General features: G+C 47.2%; 1 protein-coding gene across 1 annotated transcript; it reads right to left on the bottom strand.

Annotated features, from left to right (window-relative positions):
* Positions 1-6: 6 nt before the first annotated feature.
* On the bottom strand, positions 7-11,782 carry ADRA1B (adrenoceptor alpha 1B). Its single transcript, XM_057382733.1, has 2 exons — positions 10,241-11,782; positions 7-808 (listed from the first exon to the last, which is right to left on the bottom strand). Exons 1-2 carry the CDS (start codon positions 11,211-11,213, stop codon positions 297-299), a joined length of 1,485 nt encoding a protein of 494 aa, XP_057238716.1. The 5' UTR covers positions 11,214-11,782; the 3' UTR covers positions 7-296.
* Positions 11,783-24,515: the final 12,733 nt, after the last annotated feature.

Genomic DNA, 24,515 nt, shown 5'->3' with positions numbered 1-24,515 from the left:
TCTCCCAGGACAGCTGAGGAATCCCAGGTGCCCTTCCCTGGGTGCATCCAGCACCCTCCCTGCACTCTGCTCATGCTTCAGTAGTTTCTCTGGAAATCAATTGGGAATATGGTCAGTCCCAGCTCTTGRCCACTGCTGTGACAAACCCTGCCCKTTCCTCCCTGCCCCCTTCCCGAGCTATCCCGAGGAATTCTGCGCAGTCCATTGCRCGGTGAGGCTGGGCAGTGTCCAAGGGGAGCAGAGCAGTTGGAATGCTTCATTCCCRCCGGGAGTTTGTCCCCAGGCAGTGCTCTCTCTCAGGGTGTCCCTGCGGGCTCACTCCCCGAGCCCTGGCCAGCGGCAGGGCCGTGCCCGTTGTGCTCGGGCAGGAGCTGGAAGGTGAAGAACTGGCACTGGTCCTGCTGCCCGCCGGTCCCGCGGGCCGGGCTCAGCAGSGAGCTGCAGTTCCTGCACTCGTGCAGCGTGCACAGCTCCAGCTGCGGGTGGCTGATCCTGCTCACGTAGCCGGGGCTGGGGGATGCTGAGGATAAAGTCCTCTGGCTGCCGCTCAGGAAGCTGCCGCTGTCTTCCAGGGAATCTTTCCTGGCRTGCTCGAAGGAGCAGCGGTTCCAGTTTCTGTAGCTGTAGGGCCACCAGCCCAGCTGCTTGCGCCGGTGGCACTGGCATCTCAGGATCTGGATAAAAGCCCTCTTGAACTCTTTGCTGGAGCAGGGGTAGATGATGGGATTCAAGCAGCTGTTGAAGTAGCCGAGCCAAAAAATCACCTTGAAGATCGTTTCAGGGGGCTTCAGAGCCGAAAACAGGGATCCTGTCCAGAGAAAACRAACAGAGACAATATCTGAGATAAARGGTTTGTGTGCCTTTAGGAGGGGAATATGTTCCTCAGATCACTGTTAGAGTCTGTGCTTTAAAGCTCTTTCATGTATGTTGCTTTCAATGTTGGTCTTTTGGTACTAAAATWTTATTTTAAAAACCAATAAGGAAATGCTTCCCATCTGAAAGCTAAAGGAGCACATTATTAATGTAGGATTAAAAACCAAGAAGCAGTCCCTGTGTTTATAGGCCCACACTTGCTCCAGGAACATCTCCTGATCCCAGGACAGACAAACCTCCCTTGTCCAAGCTGTTGCATGAGGCACACGAGGAATAAAGCTGTGCCTTCTTCAGAGAGCTGTCAAAAGCCATTTTTGAAGGAAAGTGTTCCCAGGCCCCTCAAAAAAGAGCATTTCTAGTCATACCTTATAACTTCTAATATATCCTTTGGCAGCTCCTGAACACCCCCCATTTATCCAGATTATTGTGAGAGTACAAACCTCCTGAAACTTGAAGTTAATTGTGGCACTTCCCATACCTCAGGCATTCATAAAAATGATGTAACCCAAAATAAGAAGTTATTTTGTGWATACTTCCCTTTCACAACCAAACGATTTCCCTGACGAGGCTGCCCAAATGAAAAGCTCACACTGGGGAATCCACTTCCTGTGCTTTTTGTGGTAATTGATCAGCTAAATTTAGCAAATGAGGCTGGAGAAAAGAATGTATGAGAATTTTATGGAAAACAGGCATTGAGCTGGATCAGTTCTCAGCTGGACACACACCTCTGTGTCTGGCTCAAGTGACCAAGGAGCAGGAATTCAGGGGACAATTCCTCTATCAAGAACTGGATTAGCTTTGCAGAGTTTTTCGAATGGAAGGTGCTGGGGGAAGAACCTTTTCCTCTGGAGTGCTTTCAGATCTGCTGGGCTGTGGAAGCAGCTGAGTCAGTGGTGGCTGTCAGGATGCCGTGGAGGGGCGGGATGTGGTTCTGGGCACCGTTCCCATCTCACAGCGAAGCAGAGGTCGTGCCTGGGGCCTCAAAACTATGCAAAAGCACTTCCTCTGCTCCTGGGCAACAGCTCCGGGGTGCCAGCACAGGCAGCACAGCCAGCACAGCGTGTGTGGGGCCAGTGCTGGGCTKCTGCTCYCTRCACYGAGGCTCCTGTGGCTCCAGAGCCCRSATTTGATCCTGGCAGGRTTTGGGAATGGTGCCAGCCTGCTCTGGCTCTACCCTGGAGCTGAAGAACTCAGGGTTAAAAGGAGAGTTTAAAGGTATTTCCTCMCAACTCCTGCACTTGAGGGGCTTTTACAGGACTCCTGTGAGGTGAACCCATGGCCAGTGATCTGCAGGGTTTGACCAGAGCCTTTTGTGTGCAGCTCTGCAGCTCCTGCCTCTGTYCTGATGGATGCTGCAGGAATTACAGAGCACAAATGTCAAACATCAGAGAGACCAAGAAATGCATCTGAAAAAAATCCAGCATAAACCAGATCAATGCAGCACCTAAAACTGAGTCTCCTGAACGCCATATTAATTCTTCTCACATGTTCTGCAGAATTTGGGGGCAGAGCATCACTGAGATGTTAAAATTCAGAGTCCACTGATCAGGGAAGTCCTTGAAATCCTTTGTAAAGGCTCAAAAGGGCTTCAGTCCCTTTGTAAAGGCTCAAAAGGGCTTCAGTCCCTTATGAGGACCTGGGAAGAATCCTTAAAATATCAGGGTGGGCAGCAGGAAAATCTCCTGGAGTGGCTTAATCATTGTCCTCTTAATTAAGGAAAACTCTTCACTGATGAAGTTTTTATTAAACATTCATTTTTAATGCACTGTGGGTTTGATCCAATTAAGTRTAATGAATTACTCACAGAATGATCAGTCCTGCTCAGAATCAAGTATTGGGTACTTAGATTAGACAATATTTGGGTAGGAGTACTGTSAATTGCCTGGATTTGAGGAGAACAAGTCTATGGATGAATTTGAGGCTCATTTCTGTGCCTTGCAAAGGAATTGAATTTCAGAATCTTCTCAATCCAGTTTTGCATAGATGAAAACACACCTGGGGGATGTGTTGAGTTGTTTTCCAGTTTCCTGGAACAAATGCAACATCTGGATTTATTGAAATACAATGGTAGAACAGAGTCAGGTGAGAGCTTTGCTGTGTGCCACTGGATATYCCAGATGGGAAACTGGAGATCCACTGCACAGCTTTGTCACTGGAGATTAAAGAGTCACAAAATGTAAAACTCTTTCTCTCTACTGATAACAGGTTGAAAATGAAGTGTTTCAAAACCTTCTTGTTTGCACACCATGTAACACAAACAGAGAATTGGTAGTTTAGACTGGAAGTTTAGATTCGGGTGAAGGTACCCTCGGACAGCAACCCAAGGTCCAAACTTCTTTCAGAGATTCCATTTTGGTGCAGATTGAAGCCATTCTGATTGGAGTTAAATCTGAGATTCTCAACATGCCCCACAAAAGAAAATGCCAAGSTTTTAAAAATTGCTCTGATGGGGAAAAGCATTGCAAAACACCAAATGGTAACAGCTGATTCTGAGACAGGGAAAACAGGAARCTTCACCAACATCAACCCCCATCTCCATCTGTCCCCCAGGAGACATCTTGTGCAGAAATGAGCATTGGTGTGTAAGGAATCTGCTTTGTGATGGGCAAAGTGATTGATCAGATTTGTGCTGTGACCCGCACGAGACTTTCCAGGCTGGGATCCTCCCTRTTCCTGCTGCGATTCCTGCAGGAGCCACAACTCCTGGAAGCTGCTGACGGCTGAGCTGCAGCCACTGTGTGCACAGCCAGCAAAATCCTCCCTGCAGGAGCAATCARCTGCCCCTGAGCAGAGTTGTTGTGAGTTTAGGATGTGCTGAAAGGATGTGGTTGCCTTCTGTTTAAGCTTTTTGCGGCCCTTCTCACCACGGGCTCAGCCAAGCCAGCGTGCCAAGGTTGCAGAGCTAATTGGATTTTTAAAGCTCCTGATTTCTTCCTTTCCAGCATCCAGTGTTTGTTTACATWCCCCTGGACTTGTTTAATATAAGAAAAACCTCCCCACAGTTTACAAACAGTAGAGAAGTAGAGAGGATGGTCATAAAACTGAGGGTTGGTCTAGCTGGRAGGCACTGCAGGGCTGCTGGAGAARGGRGTTAGGATAACWCAGAAAGCAGCTGGAAAACAGTGAAAAACCATCTTGAGGAACAGGGAAAGCATCCAAAATAAATGGAATAGAATTCAGTAAGGAAAACGAAAGGAAAACTGGATAAATGCTAGGTAACAATGGTAGCACACAAATCTGATGGGGTTGGAAGTCCAGCAGTCTCCAGGGTARTGATGGGTACATTATGAACATCATGGAATCATGGAATGGTTTGGTTTAAAGGGACCTTAAAGCTCCCCAGTTCCACCCCCTGCCATTGGCAGGGACACCTTCCCCTATCCCAGGCTGCTCAGAGCTCCAAAGGGTCCTGGTTGAGAGGAATTTGTGTCYTAGGACTGACAACCTACAGCAGATGCCTCATATTTCAGATGAACAAATCCCTGGTATGAGAACAGCACGAACGTCATTCAAAATGACTCAAATTTGAGAGCTTTTGAAAGGCTCCAAAAATAGCAACTTATCTGGAATAGCCAAAATAAAACCAGGACTTAAAGGAGTAGAGATAGGGACCAGATCTTTTTCTAAACCCTAGAGGTGCTACACCTCTTTGCATTACAAGCAGTTACAAGGCACAGCAGCTACATTTGATTTCTGGAGGGACAGTGCCTYGTATTTAATGACAGAATTACTGCCCTGGGCACCACCTCTCAGTCCAGAACAGCTTTGTGTTTACACCACTGACAGAACTCACCTGTGTTTAAATTGTGCTGCCCTCACATAAATGGAATAAAATCAAGCTGAATTTTGGTCAGAATCTTGTTCATTCTCTAAAGCTGACAGCGGACAGGGACAGGAACACGGCATTGTTGCTGTTATTGTTTAGTCCAAAAGAGTTACAGAATTCAGCAGCTCCTGCCTAGACAGCACACGAGCCAAGATTACCCTTGTTATGCAAAGGATTAGCTGATTAAGGGAGTCTAGAAAAGCTAATCTGGGTCTGCTGACATTTCATTTATTGTATTTAAATATCTGAAATTACTGCACATGCTGTGGTGTTTTCTCTCCTCCTCACTGCTGCCTGACAGCTGAGCCAATCTGTCTTGGCCATGGCTGGTAGGAAATAGCTGCAGCATGGCATTGAGCACAGCTCCAGAGGCACTGGGTGAATTTCCAGTGTACATTTTCTCTCTTGTCCCTCAGAGATGGATGGTTATTGCTTTCCAGTTCCTYGGGCTCGCCTGGAAGCCCATCAAAACAGCTCCAAATCTTCAGTGGGCCATGGAGGAGTGTTTTAAAGACACGAAAAGCCTCCTGGCTGTTTGGTCCTGGCAGTATTTCACCCAAAGCACTGAGACCCTGAGCTCTGGCCCTGGTGCTTTGGGACACCTTGGTGACTTCACTCAGTTCTGTCCCCACGGCCACCAACCCCAGTAGGGCACAAGTGGTTGCCAACCCCTCTGGCACACGGAGCTCCTGCCCAGCTGCCCTGTAAAAGCAAGGTTTCCTCTGATTTCAAAGGATAGCAGATTTCCTCTCCCTGCCCAGTGGCTCAGTCCTGAACGGATTTTTCCCTTGGATCTCTCTGGCCACCACACACAGGAGCTGCTGCCATCCCTGAGGCYCAAGAGTCAGCACCAGTTRATTTCTTTGTATTTTTTTCTCTATKGCTTTGTGWATTGGGTTCTGTAACACTGTCCACTGTGGGGATTTTCCTCTGTTCCTCTGATAAACAAATCCAAAGCTTRCAGAGGAATTACCCTGGAACTTGTGCAGTTTTCCCTACTTTGATAACAAATCATTTTGTTCTAAACCGCAGAAGTCAGTGAGTGACTGGTAATTGATACCCTCTGCAAAGCAAAGGCTCCAACCAGGGCTTCTGGAAAATATTCCAGTGGGAGAATGAATCATCCCCAAATAATCTGGKGCTCCCCAAGTGCCAAAATGCTCTGTGCTGGTCAGTGAATGCCCTCAGGATGTTTAATTGCCCAGTTCCTGCTGTCTCCTGTCAACTGAACTTTGCACAAGGCTTGACCTGCCAGATTGCCACATCCCTCATTAATTTGTCTGAATTCTTTTATAATTATTAACTCGAGGTCATCAATCTTGGAGATTCGAGAGAGCTGGGCTGGCCAGAGAAGGGAAGAGGAGGCAAATGGGGTAAAGATAAGCCAGGCCTAAAGCCCTGCAGCAAGCAGAGCTCAGCAGCACTGACAGCACCAGACTTTAGGGGCTGAATCTGGTATTCTCAGAGACTGGCCTGATGTACCATAAATCTACATTCTGCACTTAAATAACATTTTATTTAAGAATAATTTTGTGTTGGCTGACCTGCAGTGTGTAGAATGTTTTATGTTATTTTTTATTATTTTATAGAGAGGTTTCAAAAGCTTAATACACCATGATAGTCCCACTGGGTGTATTTTCATCCTGGTGCTCTTGGGATCAGTTAAATTCCAAGAGTTTTGTTTTTCTTCAGTGGCTGGACCCCAGGATTTGTGGAAGCAGGGGGATTTAGGCTCTGAGCTGGGCAGTGAATATTGCTCTGATCTCCTCTGGAATGGTGCAGCAGGCTGGGGAAGTGCCCTGGTTGAAGTACTGGAAATGCTGAGTTTTCCCTTTGGGAGTCTGGGGAAGGCTGGAAATCCTGCTCTGATATCCCAGTTTACAGGAGTGACACAAAACCTTTCTTTATACGACCCTTCATTTTTCACTCATTGTTTAAATGAAGGGATTGTCATAAAATTGGGCACTCCACTGTTTAAAGGAGRGAGTTTTAATGAGTGTAACCTCAATTCTGCAGGGCTCTGGCCTTTAAAGAAAAATAATCTCCTTTACTTATCATTTATCAGCAATGAATATTTAATGTAGTCCTRCTTCCTAAGGAAGAATCTGTATGAAAGGGATGAAAAGAAACATTTATTTTWAAAAACCCAAGATATTTACTCCTCAAAGCTGAGTCACTGAATTGATGGCCTGAGAAGTTGTCTCAAAGACACAATGTCTTTAGTTTATTTTTTATGTTGAACCACAAATAATTTTGAGTGGCAGGATGGCTGTTTGCACAGCCAGGGAGCTTTTATAAATGTGTGCAGCCAGGATGTCCTGCAGCTCCATTGCTGTCTGGAAAGAATCTCCAGTACAGGAATGACCCCACATTCCTGACACGATTCTCCTCAATCTCAGTTCTGCATCCCCAGGTGCTGAAGACAGCACAGTTCAGTGCTCCAGAGCTGACTGGGGCTAATTCTTGGTGCTGAGAATTTAATTYTGCTCAGTGCCTGTGGTGTCAGGGCTGGAATTCCAATCTGCATTGGATTCAGAGCTTTCCTTGCAAAACTTTTTGATTTTTGCTTGAAAAACGCTGTAGAAGCGTTGATATAATTTCTTTTCATTTTCCCGAGCAATCTGCCTGCTTTCAGCACCACAGCTGCTCCCAGGGCATAGCTGCCACCTGATGGAATAACTGTGGCTGGAATATCAAATGGGRAGCTGTGGAATAAATTGAAATGCCAGACTGGAAGAAGAATAATTTTGTCTGGGAAACTCAYGGAATTGCTGAGAATACCAAGGAAACTCTGCTACATCAAAGTAGGTTTGTTCAGATCTGGGCCTGGGATGCTRCAGAAATAACATTTACCAGCTTGGCAAATGTTTTGTGGTTGGATCCACAGAAATCCAGAGCTGCTCTGCCAACAMTCTTCTGCAGAGTCATGGAATTGCTGAGGGAAACAAGGAGCAGAAAAATAGAAATAAAACCAGCAACGAGGCAGATGTGAGGATGTGATCTGGGTTACTGGGGCAAAGAGAAGATTTGGGAAAGAGAGGCTGAGCAAGAAGCYTGACCTTGCAGGAGGTGGAGGTGTCTCAGCTGGACAGCCCAGGACACCCATGGAGAGCTGGGAAAACATCAGCACYTTTTGAATTCTACAATTTGCCTGCCCAGGAATTGATTTCATACCCTGGCTGCCTTTTGARAGGGGTTTAAATAGCATTTCATTGAATTTTGTGTCTTCAAGACACAGAGCAAAGGATYTCTTGTATGCAGGGTGCAGCTCACAGCTCCTTAGGAATTCTTTCCCCTCTGCTGCAGTTGAGAACAGCTGCATTATGCACGTCAGGAAAAGGACTTTTCCCACCTGTCCTGGTGAGCAATGCTTGAGTCATGCCTGACATCCTTAATTGACTCTGCACTGATACACGGAGATAAAAATACAGAGGGTTGGAGTGCACTGGATCATAAATCAAATAAAAAAATGTAAAGAGACCAGGGACAAGGACTAAAACCCAGCCTATTCCTAGTCAGCAAAAGAAAGGGAGAATACCTACTGTGGGAATGCATTTGGATCTGGATGATGCTGTGGACATGCTCTTTCCCCCTTTTTTAACCAGAGGGATTTCTGACAGAAACAGGATTCCAGCAGTCTTAGGGCACTGCCAGGGGCTTTTCCCTGCAGCTCCTCCTGCCCCCCGGCTCTGGGGGTGCCGAGTGTCCCACACTGGGGGTTTTGGGATCACAGCACTGGGSTGGGCTGGGCTGGGGTCYCCWGCTTTGGGTTTGGCCCCAGCCCCTCTGCAGCCCCTGTGCAGTGCTGGAGGCTCCAGCCTGTCACCTCCTGCTGCCTTGGCACAATTTATACTGGAGATAAAATCAAATCCTGGCAAGCAGTGAATTCCCCTCAGGTGATTAAACCGCCCCTCATGAAACCTCCCAGAGAGCCCAGGAGCTGTGAAATCACTTGTCAAAGAGAAAACTGACATTTTTCCAGGACAGGTTCGTGTGTCCCTTGTCTCCTGCCCTGTCTGTGTTTTTGCTGGGCTGCTCCACATCTGTGCTGGGTCAGGAGTCCCTGGCTCCTGCCACCTACACACATGAGCTGCTGTGTTCTTGTGGCTTTTTGCCATTCAATAATTCAAAACTAAGGAGGGAATCTACGTTATCAGCTACAAATCCATTACTACTGCTGATACTGTGTGGTGGGGATCTATTTCTAYCCACAGCTGAGCATTTGTGTCTGTTTTATGTTATAAACTTCCTTTAAGAACCAGCACAAGGACTTAAACTTCAGTAGCCAAGGAGAACTTTACTCACAATTTTCCTTCTGTTCAGACTTTTTCACATCTTAACATGACCTTTTATGCAGGTCCTGAGTCATAAARATTTTAAAATTCAGTACAATAAGCTAGAGATGACAGACTTGCCCTGCAGTAGCTGAAGCAGTAAAGATTATACTCTGAATGATGTTACACATCTACAGAAATTGTGGTTTTATAACACTTTCCTGGGACCGGGCTGCCAAACTCAGTTTAGTTCTCCACAGCAGTCTCTAAAAATAYTCACTTACCACTCAATCAGAAATGTTTTGGTCGGGTAACTAAGTAAACACAAATACAGAACATTAATAAAGGTTTTTCCTCCCTTTTCTTTATCCACCTCTTTCCATAATTAGGCTGCTAGATTGTCTCTGTCTCAGAGAAATGAATTTTGGACAGATATTTGTGAGAGCTCGTAATTGAATATCTTGAGATACTCCCCTTCRAAGGCAGTGCTAATATTAAACCCAATACAAGCACGTTTCCCAAGGCTCTGGGGACACTCAGCAATGTGTTAAGGCTCCATCAGTGCTTTAACAATATTTTAAAGTTGAAAGTGAACGAAGTGGCTGCCAAAAGCTCCCATGGCCATGTCCCAAAATGCCTGAACTGAGACCTGCAGACATCAGTGAGCATCTTCCTGTGGGGATCTGTGGGATCTCTGTGCCTTTGCTGTTGGGATTTCATCAGTAACATTTCAATTGACAACTAGAATTTTTCAGCTTTCCAAAGCTCAGGGGAGTTTTACCCCTCACAATTAACTAAGCTCATTTCCAGTTAAGGCACCACATAATGCCAGAATCCTACTGTGCTGTATCCCAAAGCTGGGGCAGTGGCCTGAACCCCAGCACTGCAGTGCTGCAGCTCTGTTCTTACCAAGGGTTTGGGTAAAGCATCTGTGGCAATGTTTCTGATTAAAATTTACCTAATTCAACTCTAAGGAAAGACATAAAGAGGGATTTAAGATATAAACCCTGGAGATGTTGTGCCCTGATGTGACACCTGCCCTGAGGACTCCAGGTGAGCAGCTTTGTGCAGCAAAATTCCAGTGTGACACTTTGCAAAAGCCAACATCAGGAGCTCCCTTTCTCCCATTGCTTTCCTTTCACCTGCTCACTCAACTCTCCCAACAGTATCTCCTTCTCACCCATCTGATTGCTTCCCATGATAATTCTGTAGGATCCAGCAAACCCACTCCCACCCTGCCCTCGCAATCCCCTGGTTCCCAGCTCACCCAGTGGCAGGACAATGAAGAAGGGGAGCCAGCACAGGATGAACATGCCGACCACAATTCCCAACGTCTTGGCCGCCTTCTTTTCTCGGGAGAATTTTAAAAGTTTGAAGGCTAAGGAGTTCCTGGGATTGTGCCCCTTGGATTTGGTGTTGTTTAACGTGTCCTCGTGAACGTGCTTGTAGTGAATCCGTAAGGTCAGCTCCTTGGAGTTGGACATTTCCTTCATCACCCCAGCTTCCAGGTTCTTGGTAGTCCTTTTGGCCACRATGTAGACCCGGCAGTACATGACGAGGATGACGATTAAGGGGATGTAAAATGAGCCCAGGGAGGAGAARAGAGCATAGAAGGGCTCCTCGGTGATCCGGCACTCCCTGTCGTCCTGCGGGGCCGGCTCCTTCCAGCCCAGCAGTGGCCCAATGGAAATCACCATGGACAGGACCCAGACCCCCAGCAGRGCCAGAATGGCCCTTTTTCTGGTGACCAGCGTGGGATACTGCAGCGAGTAGCGCACCCCGATGTACCTGTCGATGGAGATGGCACACAGGCTCAGGATGGAGGCTGTGCAGCACAGCACATCCACCGCTGCCCAGATGTCACAGAAAATCCTCCCCAAAACCCAGTAGCCGAGCACTTCCAGGGTGGCAGAGAAGGGCAGGACAGTGAAACTCAGCAGCAGGTCTGCTATGGCCAGGTTAACGATGAAATAGTTCGTGGGGATTCTTAAATGTCTGTTGCAAGCGACCGAGAGAATTACCAGGATATTACCTATGATAGCGAAGAGAATAAAGGCACCGAGGATCAGCCCCACAATGATTGCCCTGCTGGTCGCCAAGGCAGGTGAATCCAGGTTGCTTCCTGTCTCGTTGGAGTTGTTTGCAGAAAAATTGGCATTATTTAGTGTAGAGCTTTTGAAATATCCCGGTATCGATGTATTGGATTCATCACCAAGGTAGGAATTCATCTTTAAAATCATCCTCCATAGCAAGCTGGGGTTGTGTCCCTCGGCGAGTCAGCTCAAAGTCATCTGTGGACCCGCGAAGTGGCTGCAAAGCCCCGGGCGCTGCGAGCAGGAGAATTCATGTCCCCGGAGAGCCCCAGCCCCGGCACGGCCAACCTGCCCGGCTTTTGGGCAGCCCAGGGCAGCCGGAGTCACAAACGCGGGGCTGCTCCGGGTTCCTTCATTCCCCATGCGGAGCCGCTGCGAGCAGCAGCAGCAGCAATCGTGCCCGGAGCCGGCCGAGCTCCGCTGCTGCCGTGCGTGACACGCGGGGCGGGCTCAGCGCTGCTCCGAGCGACCGCGCCGGGGGCGGGGGACAGGGGGACAGGAGAGAGGAACGGGGGACAGAGGGACAGGAGAGAGGAACGGCGGACAGAGGGACAGGAGAGAGGGACCGAGGGACAGAGGGACTGAGGGACAGGAGAGAGGAACGGAGGGACAGAGGGACAGAGAGACAGAGGGACAGGAGACAGGGACGGAGGGACAGAGGGAATGAGGGACTGAGGGACAGAGGGATTGAGGGACTGAGGGACACGGGGACGGAGGGACGGAGGGACAGAGGGACAGAGAGACAGAGGGAATGAGGGACAGAGGGACAGAGGGACACGGGGACGGAGGGACGGAGGGACGGAGGGACACGGCTACGGAGGGACAGAGAGACAGAGGGACCAAGGGCTGGCCCCGGGTCCCTGCGCGGCCGGGGCTGTGGGCGGCTCTGCCGTACGGGGACAGTGGCGGTGCGGGGACAGTGCGGTGGCTGTGCAGGGGCTGTGCGCTGCCTGTGCGGGGACAGTGCGGTGGCTGTCGGTGCCAGTGCGGTGACTCTGCGGTGGCGGTGCGGGGCCAGCAGTGCTGGACGGCAGCGGGGGACAGCAATAGGGACAGCAGTGCGGGGACAGCAGTGGGGACAGCAGTGGGGACAGCAGTGGGGACAGCAAAGGGGACAGCAGTGGGGACAGCAGTGGGGACACAGCAGTGGGGACACAGCAGTGGGGACACAGCAGTACAGGGACAGCAGTGGGGACAGCAATGGGGACACAGCAGTGGGGACAGCAGCGGGGAACAGCAGCGGGGGACAGCAGCGGGGGACAGCAGTGGGGACAGCAGTGGGGACAGCAGTGGGGACAGCAGTGGGGACACAGCAGTACAGGGACAGCAGTGGGGACAGCAGTGGGGACAGCAGTGCGGCGGCCCCGCAGCGCTAGAGGGCAATGCCGGCCAGGCGACACCGGGGGAACATCGCGATCTTAACTCAGCGTTTGCCCCATGAACTCGCTGTGCCAACCTGTATAAAAACAGTTGCATTATCTGAGAAAAAATATCCTTGGTGGGATATGCTGAAAAAAGCAGTTTTGGGACAAAAATGATCTGTTACGCTTTTGCCCATTAAGGAAATATATTGGAGTTTATTTTGTGAGTCACATATCGTTGTAGAGAGCCAATCATCTCCTAAGGACAAATAGCTTGGCTCCAAAAATCCCTGGTTTATTCATATTAGTCATTATTCAATATTATCGTTCAATATTTAGTTTGTTTCTTACTAAAAATGCTGTTAATAAAATAAAATTGTAACAATTGTGCGCAACCTTGATGTTGTTCCGTATTCCTGTAAGGGGCACATCTGTGGCTTCATCTTTTTTTCCACCTGTGTAACTTTTCCAAGCAGAGCTTATTATGAATGCCAGCTCTGAGCAGGGCTGAGCACCCTGACCCACAACCCAAGGGAAGGCAGAGAAAAGGATTTACTTTAGGAAATGTTTTACCTTTAATGTTCTTGATGCTGRAGTGTCTTCCTGTGTCCTTGCTCAGGGCTCTGAGGTCACTGAGGCTGTTGTTAACTCATCATAACTCTGGGAAGAGTCATCCTCTTACAGTAGCCTAGAAAGCAAGATGTAAATAATAACTGATTTATTATTTAGATAATAGCCTTTAATGCTGAAAGCAGTGGTTTCTTGGGTTCTTCATCCTGTGAAGCTTTGGGTTACCAGGTGGGGAGAAATCTCAGATCTTTAGAACTCAGTGCCATGAAAAACAGAAAGTGAGAGATTTACTGAATATAAAACTGCCAAAATCCTGTTCTCAACTTTCTGCCATCAGATTACGTCCCACAGCTGTTGTCTGCTRTGCTCTGGGTTACTCTATATTGATTTTCCTGTTTCAAAATGTACTGTGTTTAAAATAAAAGCTTCATTTTTAATAAGGCAGCTATGGCTGYGAGTTGCAGCTGACTGCTGGTTTTAAGGACAAACCATGTAAACAAAAGTTGAATTTCACTCAGGGAGCGCATGACAGATGTTGGYGTGGCCCTTCCYRGCAGCAGGGCTGGGGCAAGGCACTSTTGTTCAAAACCTTCCATTTGAAAGGTTCCCAAAGGGGACAGGATAATGCCATGGAGTCACAGRAGGGAAGAGGAACAAGCACTGGGTTGATGAGCTCCAGCTCAGCTTTTCTGCCCCTGCTCTGCCCGCGGCAGTTTTCAGTGCTGCTAAAGGCAGGCAGCAGCTGCGACTTGGGCCCTTCATCCTTCTCACTTGCAGCTCCTGCTGGACTCCACTCTCAGCTSTGTTTGTGATTTCTGATTTGTCTCTGCTTTGTCTGTAATTGTTCATGCTGGGGCTCTGTCCTGGGCTGGGCACAGCTCTGTCTGCCCAGGCAGTGACCTGGTCCTGCTCTCAGTGCAATTGGGGCACGGAGTCACTGCATCCKCCCCCTCCTGAGGTTGAGCTACACTGATTAAAAATAGTTTGATTCGATCATTGGGTCCAGACATAACCCTGCTTCAGCCTTTGGCACGTCAGAGAATGTGATGATGGCAGAATGGGGAGAGGCTGAATGAGGAAAGCTCTGTGAGGGTATGACCTGCTCTGCCCCCGTTTTTCAGCTGGCATGGTGTGGGACATGCCCAGCCTGCAAAGGGTGACACAGTGACCTGAAAGTGCTGCTGGCTTTGGGCACGCTCCAGGCAGGCTTTGGAGCCCCAAGGAACCAGCCCTTTCAAAAGGCTTTCAGCAGCCCCTTCCAGGAGTCAGCTGCTCCAGGACACCACGGCAGAAAGGGCAGAGGGGAGGGAACGGATTCCAGCTGGGAACCGTTGGACTGAAACATTTGCTCAGCACTGGGACCAGTCTGCTTCTCTTCCTACTGCTGCTTTCTGTGCCCTCTACGTGAAGGCACAGACAGAAAAATCCCATTCTGGGGGTCAAAGGAGCACAAAGCTGCAGCTCACCTCCCACAGCCCCTCGAGGTGTTGGATGTGATCTCACAGCCCTGTCTGCCAGGCTGTGCAAAAACAAACTGCYTCAATAGTCACGAGCCTGAGCTGGTGAATGTTCAAAAACTGCTCTGAGATCTTCAGCAGCAGGTGCTGAAAAAGGAACCAAATGCGTTGAAACGCAGCCCTGAGCATTAACTCTTCATCTGCCTTGGGACAGGGGGTGGAATAGGGATGGTGAGGAGTGGGGACGTTTTCTGCCAGGTTTAGGTGGCACTTGGAACCAAAGACACCTGCTCAGAGAAGTGCAGACACGAATAATGGCAGAGTTGCCTTCATTCAGATGAATCACAGTTTTCAATGAAAAAGTGAATTAAATGGCCTAAGGATCCTAGTCAATAATACTCCTAGAATGCTCCCAGAGTCATTTTCCAATGATTCTTTCATTGAAAAGGAGCTCTTTTGCATGGCTCAGCTTTGACAGGAGCTGTGTTCCTTTCCTTTCTTTGCAAATGGCTCCTAAAATATCTGCTGGMATTTTAGGCACAACTTTGTCCTTCATGGAAAACCTCTTTGGCTTAGCCAGAACCAAATAATCTTCCCACAGACATTGGAAATGCACCTGATTATTATTTCCTTAATTTACTGATTCAGGAGAAACACTTCTCCTTTGAGCACACAAACCCTGAACCTCAGGAAAGGGAATTTCCATGATGAGAAGAGAAAAAAAATACATTTACAATGTTAGTTTGGAGTTGTCCAWTGGTGATATTTAAAGCCTTCTGGGTTTATTTTCAGAGTAAGGAAAATACTCCTAGGTTTGTGTTAACAGCCGAAGTTATCAGCTGGAAGTTGCCAAAACAGGATTGCACATTCTTGCAATTTGGAATAATCTTTTATTTTTCTGTGGTGATTCAGTGCTTGTCATTTTTATGGAGATAGGATTGAAAAAGCATTTTCTGGTACAATGAACTAAAATACAATTATTTTTATGTTGTCACTGGCCCTTAAATCCTCTCCCAGATCCAGGTTTTGCAGGTCCATTGCCCACACCAGACCATGTTTTTTTCTCCCTGCATTTCTGTCAGAGCTTTGGAGACCCCCAGAATTTACCAGTTACTGATAGAGGCCTTATCTCCAAGATAAGGAGAGCAATGCCAGCATTGAACTGTGGATTTAGATGGGGTAGGAAAATCAGTATTTGGAGGTGTGGAAAAAGTGTGTCCCTGCCTCAGGGGAGAGAGAGCAGCAGGAGCAGGGCAGGTCCTGCCTGTCCTTTGCACCTCCACAAGAGCTGCTGGTCCTGATTGTCCCAAACCCCRCCAGGAGCTGTCCAGGGAGGTGCAAATCCCTCCTAAAGCTCTGCTCAACTGCCCTGGGGAAAAGGGGATTTCTGCCTGATCCCACAGGGACGTGATCCAAACCCACCAAACTCTCTGCCTCTGCAATCTTTCAGAATTTTAATGTGAATTTGAGGCAATTTGAGGGAATCAGAAGAGGTAAAAAAGTTTAATTGAGGTGGAAAAGCAAGAGGGGACCCAGGCTCTCCTGGAGGGATCCATTTCAGCTACACATTTCAGAGCTTGACTCTTTTGGGATAGAATGACAATGGRATAAATTTAAGCTTTTAATCTCTCTGTTCTAGATCCCAGAAATTCAAATTACTACAGACTGCCCAGTCCTTTTGGAAAAAGGCTCGTGKCTGGATCTATTTATTTACATTACAGAAGTTAATCTTCACTGGAAATATTTAACCTGAGCTGAAAAGGACAGGAATTAAATGCTGAAAAAACAAAACCACTCTAAACACAACACAAAGCTCCTGTTACTCACTGGCAGAAAACAACATTGTGCCGAGGGCTGAGCAAGATTAGGAGCAGATTAGAGGTTTTTGTGGCCAAGAAAACAATCCCTGACAAACTGGTTGAGGTGGCCWCAGCATTATAAATCTCCACACCTCAGGAAATAAACTTGGAGGTGAAGTCAGGCTGGATAAAGCTCCTCATGCTGGCAGATGATGTCACAAGTAATTAATCTCATTTCTGTGCCTTCTTCTCAATTGTTTCTTCACTCTTAGGATGAGGCACCCAGCCCAGAGGAATATTGTTAACACAACAGAAATGTGGCTGGGAAAGGGATTTTTCAGAGATATCTGGGCTGAGTGGGAATTTTGCTGTCTTGAGATTTTTCACCTTCATCTTTAAGCACCAGAATACCTCAGAAATTTCTGGAAAGTGCCCCTGATCTGTGCACCGGGATTATTTCTGTACCTAACGACAGCTTTCTCCTTGTTTTTAAATACCCAGATGGTTTATTCTGCCTCTAAGAGGTCAGAGCAATTTGGGTCCCAAAGTCCCAGGACATTTGAATTTCAACTTTCAATTTCCAGCTTGGACGTTTTTGTGGAAGACCAATATTTCTTTTTAAAGACCCCCGACATGAACTTATTTTCCACCTCTCTCCACATCACTAAGCTCTGATCACGGTGTGCACAGTACTTAATTTCAGTTTTATGACATTTAGAACTTGCAATTGCAGCATAAATATCTTATTGCCAGTGAGTGGCTGGGGCCTCCCAGCTGATAAACACCAAAATTCATCTTGCAGGGGTGATGTACGACCCCATTCTGATGTTTTGCCTTGATGAAAATGCCTGGGAGAGGCAGGGACTGACTTTTAGATTTGCAATAATAGAGGTTTTAAAATATGGGCCAAGATCTGCATTCAGGCAGATTGATGTCAATCTGTCATTAATTTGTCTGTTCCTTTTAATAAATCTGTATTTAGATGTATTTCAGGATCTTTTTATTGGAATTAAGCAGTTTTTCTAACCTTGCAGTAATTTTGACATCTAGTTTTGTTAAAACATGGGTCTCTCTGAGGAGAAGAAAATCTAAACTTCCCTTTCTGCTCCTAGAGAAGCTGGGAACTCCTATTCCTCCTCCCTGGCTCAGTAATTACCCAGTCATTCCTCTGCTGAACTCACTGCAGGAAAAAAAATAATGCTAAAGGGCAGAATTCCTTGGAGAAGATTTGCAAAGGGACAGAAAGCTGCTTTTGGTGCAGGGCTGAAAACATCAGGATAATGAGGARGCAAAGGACAAAGGGGAGCTCTTTGCTGTTCAGGAAGGAAATGAAAGAAAGCACTTTTGGGAAAATAAAGCAAAAAGAACCAGGACAGTGGTTTCTGTCATTTCTTCTAATGTGCCAGTCCTTAAAGCTGTAAATCCCAGTGGGACAGGGAATTTCGCACGATCCCAAAGTCTGGAATCCACTGAGAATAAATGTCCCTTTTGTGTCTCTTCCTCTAAGGGAATCAGGACCCTCCTGTTCAGGAGTGATCCAAAATATTCCCCTTTGTCTTTATTAACACCCACCTTGTGAGGCTGGGGCTGAGGGGCTGCTCCTCCCCTTCCCAGCAGGGTTTGGATGCACACGAACTCCTCATCACACTTTAAATTATGCATTARTGCTCTCACACTCCTCAGAGTAAATTAAAGAAGCACATGCTACCCCATCTTTTAGAGATGAGGCTAAGAGGAGAAAKAAAGGAATTTTTCCTTTCAAATTCAAAATTTAAATGTATTTTTCAGTGCTACCCAGTGCATCAGTTGAACTTTCAGTAGCCAGAACACAGACTGCAGGTGGAACCATGAGAACTTCAAAGAAAATAATTAGTTTGGCTTGTATTCTCTGCTAAATGAACACTGAACTCTTCTTTGAATTCATGTTAAATATTCATGAATCTGTTATTTTTCCCATATTTTGTTCTTGTGAGAAGSCATAAAAATCTATCAGCAGTTTTTATTTCTCCAGAGAAAAATTAGGTGATAGAAAACATCTGTTTCTCTCCTCTTCCTGTCAAGATTTGGAATAATTATATCAGCTATTTAAGCAACTGGGAAAGACCTAATTCTATTTAATTCTAATTAAATGTGCATTAGGTAGGAAAGCAAACTGCACTGTGCATTGTGTGATAGGGGATGGCAGTGTAGGGGAACAATGGGAACAGCTTGATTTGGTGGAACTAAACTGATCCCTGCTGCCTCCCATATCCCTGTGCTCTAACGGGGCACGGGGGGGAYGTGGCTGCTGCCTTTCCATGGGGCTGGAATGTGCAGAAGGTTCTGGAATCACAGGGGAACCATCCCAGAATAGGAGAGAGGGAAGAAAACTGCAGGGCACCTTTGTGGGCCTCACTGGGATGATTTGGCTGCGCTGGGAGCTGCAGCCTGGGTTRGGTGATCCTTTGGGGTTTGGGAATTTGGGGGCTGCAGAGGCTGTGAGGTGGGATTGGGAATTGTGTGGGTCAGGAGCAGCTCCAAGTGCCCCCAGGGCTGGATCCACCCARCTCAGCTGAGCATTTGGCATTTCCCACATGAACCACGGAGCTGGGATCCAGGCACACCAGATGGAAAGGTTTCCTCTAATGCCCAAGTGCCCACTTTGGAAGGGTTTGTCAAGAGCAAAACCCAGCAGTGCTGCAGCTGCTCCTGGCCTTTGCCCAGCTGAGATAATGAGAAGGATTTTGAGGGAATTCACACATTTTACATTGCAAGAGATGTTCTTGACAGTGTCAGAGGTCACCATGAGTCAGAAATGCAGGTGAGCTGAAGGCAGCAGTTCTGAGCCATCAGGAATTGTTTCATTTCCAGAGAGTGTTTCTYATTCCAGAAGCTGTTCCCCACCAGCTCTGGGCAGTGCATGATCCGTGTGCAACCTGTCCTGGAGGAAATCCCGTCATCTTCCAAATCTGGGGTGTAAAGAGCTAAATGATGAGTGGCTGTGTGCAGGGAAAGGRCAGGRAAATGTCTGAGAGCTCTGTGGATCYRTTGGGAGWRTYGTGGGAGTCCCTTGGAAMAGMTGGATSCACCAAAGGATGCGGTGCYGTGCAGTTACAAAGGATGAGACATCTCAGAGCACCCTCACWGTTTCAGATATCGCCCATGATTTCTKGTTCCTGGGGTTTTTAATGRTACAAAATATGTTTCAAACAAATASGAAAYTGTCCTTTAGGAATAATGGTGGATGAGCAGAGGTGTAGGGGGTTGTTTGGATAATTTGTGTCCCCAGCAGGCAGTGCTGGTGCAGACTCTGTCCATTCCAAGCCCATTAGGTTGATATTTGCTGTAATTAAGAGTGACACTGGTGACTCCAACACCACACATTTCCATCAGGAAAAACAASCCAGGAAGGCGCTGGCTGCTCCAAGGCGGTGATGCCAGATGAAGTCATCGGACTTGTCAGTCACTCTGGCACCGCTCTCCTCATCAGAAACTTTCCCTTTTTGGGTAGGAGCCACCCAACAGCTCTGGGCCTGCGGGATGTTTGGTTGTAACCAGAAACTACTCCASTAGCTGGGTAAAAAATAACTCACCTTTAAGGGCGTCCGAGGAAAGAACTTCCTGACCTACATCTGCCAAGAATCCAGTGCCAGCTCCTTTCCTCCTGACCCTCTGGAACCAGCAGGAACATTTGCCTGTGATGAAGATAATGGGAGAAAATCTGCATGAGAATGAGTGACCGAAATGTTTGTTCTGAGTGCAATATCCAGCATCCCAAGGGACCTTTATTTATAGCCTGAGCAAGCTGCACAGAGTTGCAGGAGGACAAATGAAGCTGTAGGAGAAGCTGAAGTAATGAGTAATGATAACTCCACCAGGCTCTTTCCATCCCAGAGTAAGTGACCACATCATGGCAGTAAATCTGCAGAAGAGCTCAGACAGTTTTATCTCAGTGGAGCCCTGAAAGACTTTTTGGAATACATATTGGAGCAAAGGTTTTGTTTCATGGTTGCCTTTAGTAGATGTCTAGAATAGAAACTACAAATCTGGAGAATATTCAAAATAATAGCATGGTCTGCATCTCATCCTTTCCCATTTCAAGAGATTCTGCATCAGTTTTCTCCTTTCCCTGCCCATTCCTGGCTCTGTTCTGTGAATGCTTTTTGGGCAGGTCCCCACTGGAGATGTACCTTCCAACAGGAGGATGAGATAAATGCTGGAATCACRAGCTGATATGGGATAGTTCCACATTTAGGGATGGAAAATAGGCCTGTTTCTCCTTTTAGAATGAAGAAAATGCAGGAAGTGTTTTATGGAGGTTTGAACAACAATAACATGCTCAGTCACCTGTGGCCATGGCACTGACCCCACTTGGCTTGACAGAATCAGAAATGATGAACTGCACGTGTCCAAAATGGTCCTTTTCCTCTGTATCCACCCAAAGGACACAGCCCAGGCTGCTCTGGGCTGGTTGGGTGGCTGAGCCATCCCTCATGCTGCGGGTTTTACTAAGCTGAGATTGCAGCTGGCTGAGCCCTGGAGCTGCAGGGAAAGGCAGCCAAAAATGAGAATTTGCACAGACTTGGCCAATGCTGTGGGGAGAAGTATTCTGCAAGGGCTTCTGGCTGCCACAGGGAGTGTAGGAGGGATGTGAGAGGGCGATGTTCTGGTGCAGAGTATGGCATGGAGAGGATCAGGGTGTGATCCCCTGGATGTGCCACCCAGAGCTGTGCCCGTCCCATGCCCTCCCTCTGAGTGTCCAGSCCAGASCAGGGGKMGCTCCACGGCTCCTKAGGGAACAATCCCAGCTCTGAGCCTCTCGGGGAGTCTGGAGCTCACTGCTGCTGTGGCTGCCAACAAAATAAAATGTACTTGGGCTGAAATCATCGGGAGCTCACCATCTCCKGGGGCAGGAGTGTGGTGTAGGAGGGAGGAGCTGTGGGGCCAGGAGAGCTGGCACGGGCTGGTGCCAGAACCCCCTGCCAGTGTCACTGCCACCCTCTGTCCTTGGCATTCCTCCACTGGCTCTTGTTCCTGTCCTGAAGATCCCAACTCTCCTCCATGCAATTGGCCCAAGTTGATTCCCCTCCAGCCCGAGGCTGAAGCTCTCCAGACRTTGTTTCATTGGGTGTTTCACCCTCTGTGTGCTCTGGTGACTCCTGGTTCCTTTTCTCTGCCTACAGATGCTTTAACCCAGCTGTGATTTACACTCTAAGCCTGGGCACTGCTGTTCCTGCTCATTTCTGCCTCTGATTCATCACTCTCCTCACCTCTCAKCCTGACATTGGTGTGTTGAGTGATGGCCACCACAGGTTTTCACTGAGATGAGCTCTCAGCACAAGTTTTGACAGGGGATGAATRTTCTGGGTTACATGTAATAACAATTTAATTAATATTTTATTAAAATAAATTTAGTTCATATTTTGTGGCTGAGTGGAGCAGTAACTGCCTGCAAATCTGTGGTCAGAACARCTTATACAGACTATAACTATGATAGATTATTAAAATCAGCTCCTTGCAGAAATACAAAATCAAAGTGAGGAGATTTGTTGGTCAAGTACTMKGTGAACATTTATTTGCTTTTGTCTYTGTGGAAATGAATTTGGCTTCTCCAAAGAATGGTTCCATTGGTTTAAACTGCTTCAGTGTGAGTTAACAGGCTCAAAACCTGAGAGTTTATTATGACATATARCTTTACTCTGTTGTTACTCCAGCTTTAAGGTCTGTGTAGGAGCCATTTGGTTTCACTGAAGTCATTTTCCATAAACTGAGTCCCACATAATTTTTCAAAATGCAATAATCAGCAACACAGGTGAYAGAATCCCCATTCTACCAGAAGGGGTAGGATCCTACAAAATGTTTGTAATGGCATCAGAAACCACTTGGCTCCTGCAGCTGAGCTGTTTTCAGCCTCACACTGCAGGAATCTCAGCTTTRATGATGATGAAACAGTTTTCTGGGGGAGTTAAGATGACTCTGTCATCTGCCACCGAAGCCATCAGACACGTGTTGGTGGCTTTAAAACAAAAGTGTGGAGCTGCAGCATATGGCAGCTCCAGGAGCAGCTTTCCTACAGCCTGTGTGCTCTCAGCTGGCAGGAAAATCACTTTTCCTGAGCACAGGGAAGGGCAGAGAGCTCAGACTCCAGGGAGGGAGCACAGCTCAGAACCTTCCAAAACACTAAAATGACAACTGGGCTTCGAAGGGTTCAGGATTGGCAGCCAGAAATGAAGCAACTTGTTGGGTTTTTTTGTTCTTTGAGCTGATATTCAGGGCAAGGTGCCCAGTGCCCACCTGGAGTGTCGAATCTCTGCTCTGAGATGTGTCACTGCAGGCTGGGCTGGAAGGGAAGGGTTGTGAACACGTGAATGTCATCTCAGTGCAGAGTTTGCCCTGGAAAATGTGGGGATTTCTGGCTCCAAGAGGAGCAATTTCTGCCTTCTTCCGTATAAAATTCCCTGTGTGATCTGCCCAACACAAGGGCTGCTTTTCCTTCCTGCTTTCTTCCTGGAATGACAGCCCTGGGAAGAAGAGTTTTGGACACACTCAAATGCATCTGAAGGGAGAAGGTCCCAAACACAGCAGGACAATCCCAGCCAAAGCAGCATCATTTGGGCACGGGCAGCAAAGGGGCTCTGGGGCTCTTTCTGGACGTGAACAATGAATTCCTCCAGGATTTCCCACCTCTGGGATTCTCCTTGAAGCACAGTTGGTTCTGAGTATTCATGCTTTACTCCCACCTCACTCCAAGCAGGGCTGGACAGAAGGACAGCATTGCTTTTTGGGAGAGCAAGGAGAAGGGAAATCATCTCAGCAAAATTTCACTGGGTACAGAATTTTGTTCAAGTATTTTTATTGCATCCTACCATAAAAATTAGCTTTAATTTCGTGTAACATAAGGAAAGAAATGTTACCAACATCCCCCTTTCTGGAKGAGCCATCCATCGTATTTAATTTCAGAGCAGTTTTACATTCCAGCAACTGGAATTTAATTACTATCTCCTTTTCTAATTAATTTCAATAASTTTAATTATAATTTTCTGCAATGGTCAATGCTTTGGACACTTCATATAATTATAAGGGATTGCAATGTGATTTTGCATTAATGAATATTCACTGGTTATAACAATCTCAATCTCTCTTATTATTAAAATGTTCTGGAATCAAATTTAGTGAGAGCTTAAAGATGGGTGGCAGAGCCGTCATTTTTCAGGTGATTGAAGAAATGAGAGGATCACGTTGTTGTTCTGCTCCATCTCTGTGGCAGCAGGAGATGGACAGCTCAGGAGCCTGTTTTGCTCAGTGAAACGGAAAACATGAAAACAGGAACCCAGAAATTAATTAGAAATGGGCTGAGACACAAGAATGAGCCTTGAATTTTAAACATATTAAATGTGAGGGAACGAGTAGTTCCTATTCATCTTCGGGTTTCAGATAAAGAGGGGGAGGAGAAGGGCAGAGAGGAGCAGGAGGTTGAGTGTGGAGCAGCCMTGGGCTGGAGGAGCTTGGCTCAGCCCCTAGCCCATGTTTATTTGGGAATAGAAGCAATAATTGAGATTTCTCCAGCTGCACAACTGCTCTGCAYCTCTGTTATAAAATCAGGGCAGCAGRGCAAAGMATTTTGGTGCTTACAGGTACAAAAATCCGCTTGGGATAATTCATGAGGTGCCTCTTGGTGCTTTGAAGTGACCTAAGAATGTATTTACACTTTATCCTGAGATGGCAGAGTGAGGCTGTGACAGGCTCTGGGAGCTGCTGGGTTTGTTTTGGGGTGTGTGKTTTTTGTTTGTTTTGTTCTGTTCACTGGCTCAGSAATGATCCATTGGTTGGATTTGTTTAACTCTGTCCCCAGGCTCAGTTCTGTCCCCTGGGTGTTGCACCGTGCGTGGGTGAAGCCTGGGCTGCTCAAAAGGCAGAAATAAGGAAAAAGGGACTGAATTTATCAAACTGGAAAAAAAAAAAAAAAAGGAACAGCACTGGGGAGAGCAGTGAAAACTGAGGTTCTCAGAGATTCCCCGTCAGGATTTTGTGCTGGAAATGGTGAAATAGGTGCTTTTCATCCTGACCGGCAGAACCGGGGTTGGGTAAGCAGAGCTGCAGTTTTGTTTTTGGAAATCTTGAGGGAGGTTTGGTCCCCCTCTCCCAAAGGAAATTGGCTTTTCGTGGTGGTTCCATGAGCCAAGAGCTGCTCTGATCGATGGAATTGTGACTGCAAGCAGGCCTGGCCCAAGTCAGAGCTGGTTTTGTAAAAATGAAAGGTGTGTGCTGCGAGAAAATGTTTGT

The sequence above is a fragment of the Malurus melanocephalus genome, unplaced genomic scaffold, assembly GCF_030028575.1.
Source record: "Malurus melanocephalus ecotype Western Australia unplaced genomic scaffold, MMel_1.1 scaffold_583, whole genome shotgun sequence".
In the NCBI taxonomy this organism is placed as follows: Eukaryota; Metazoa; Chordata; class Aves; order Passeriformes; family Maluridae; genus Malurus; species Malurus melanocephalus.
Note: the sequence above shows the minus strand (reverse complement) of the source record. Positions and strands in the feature narration are given on the sequence as shown.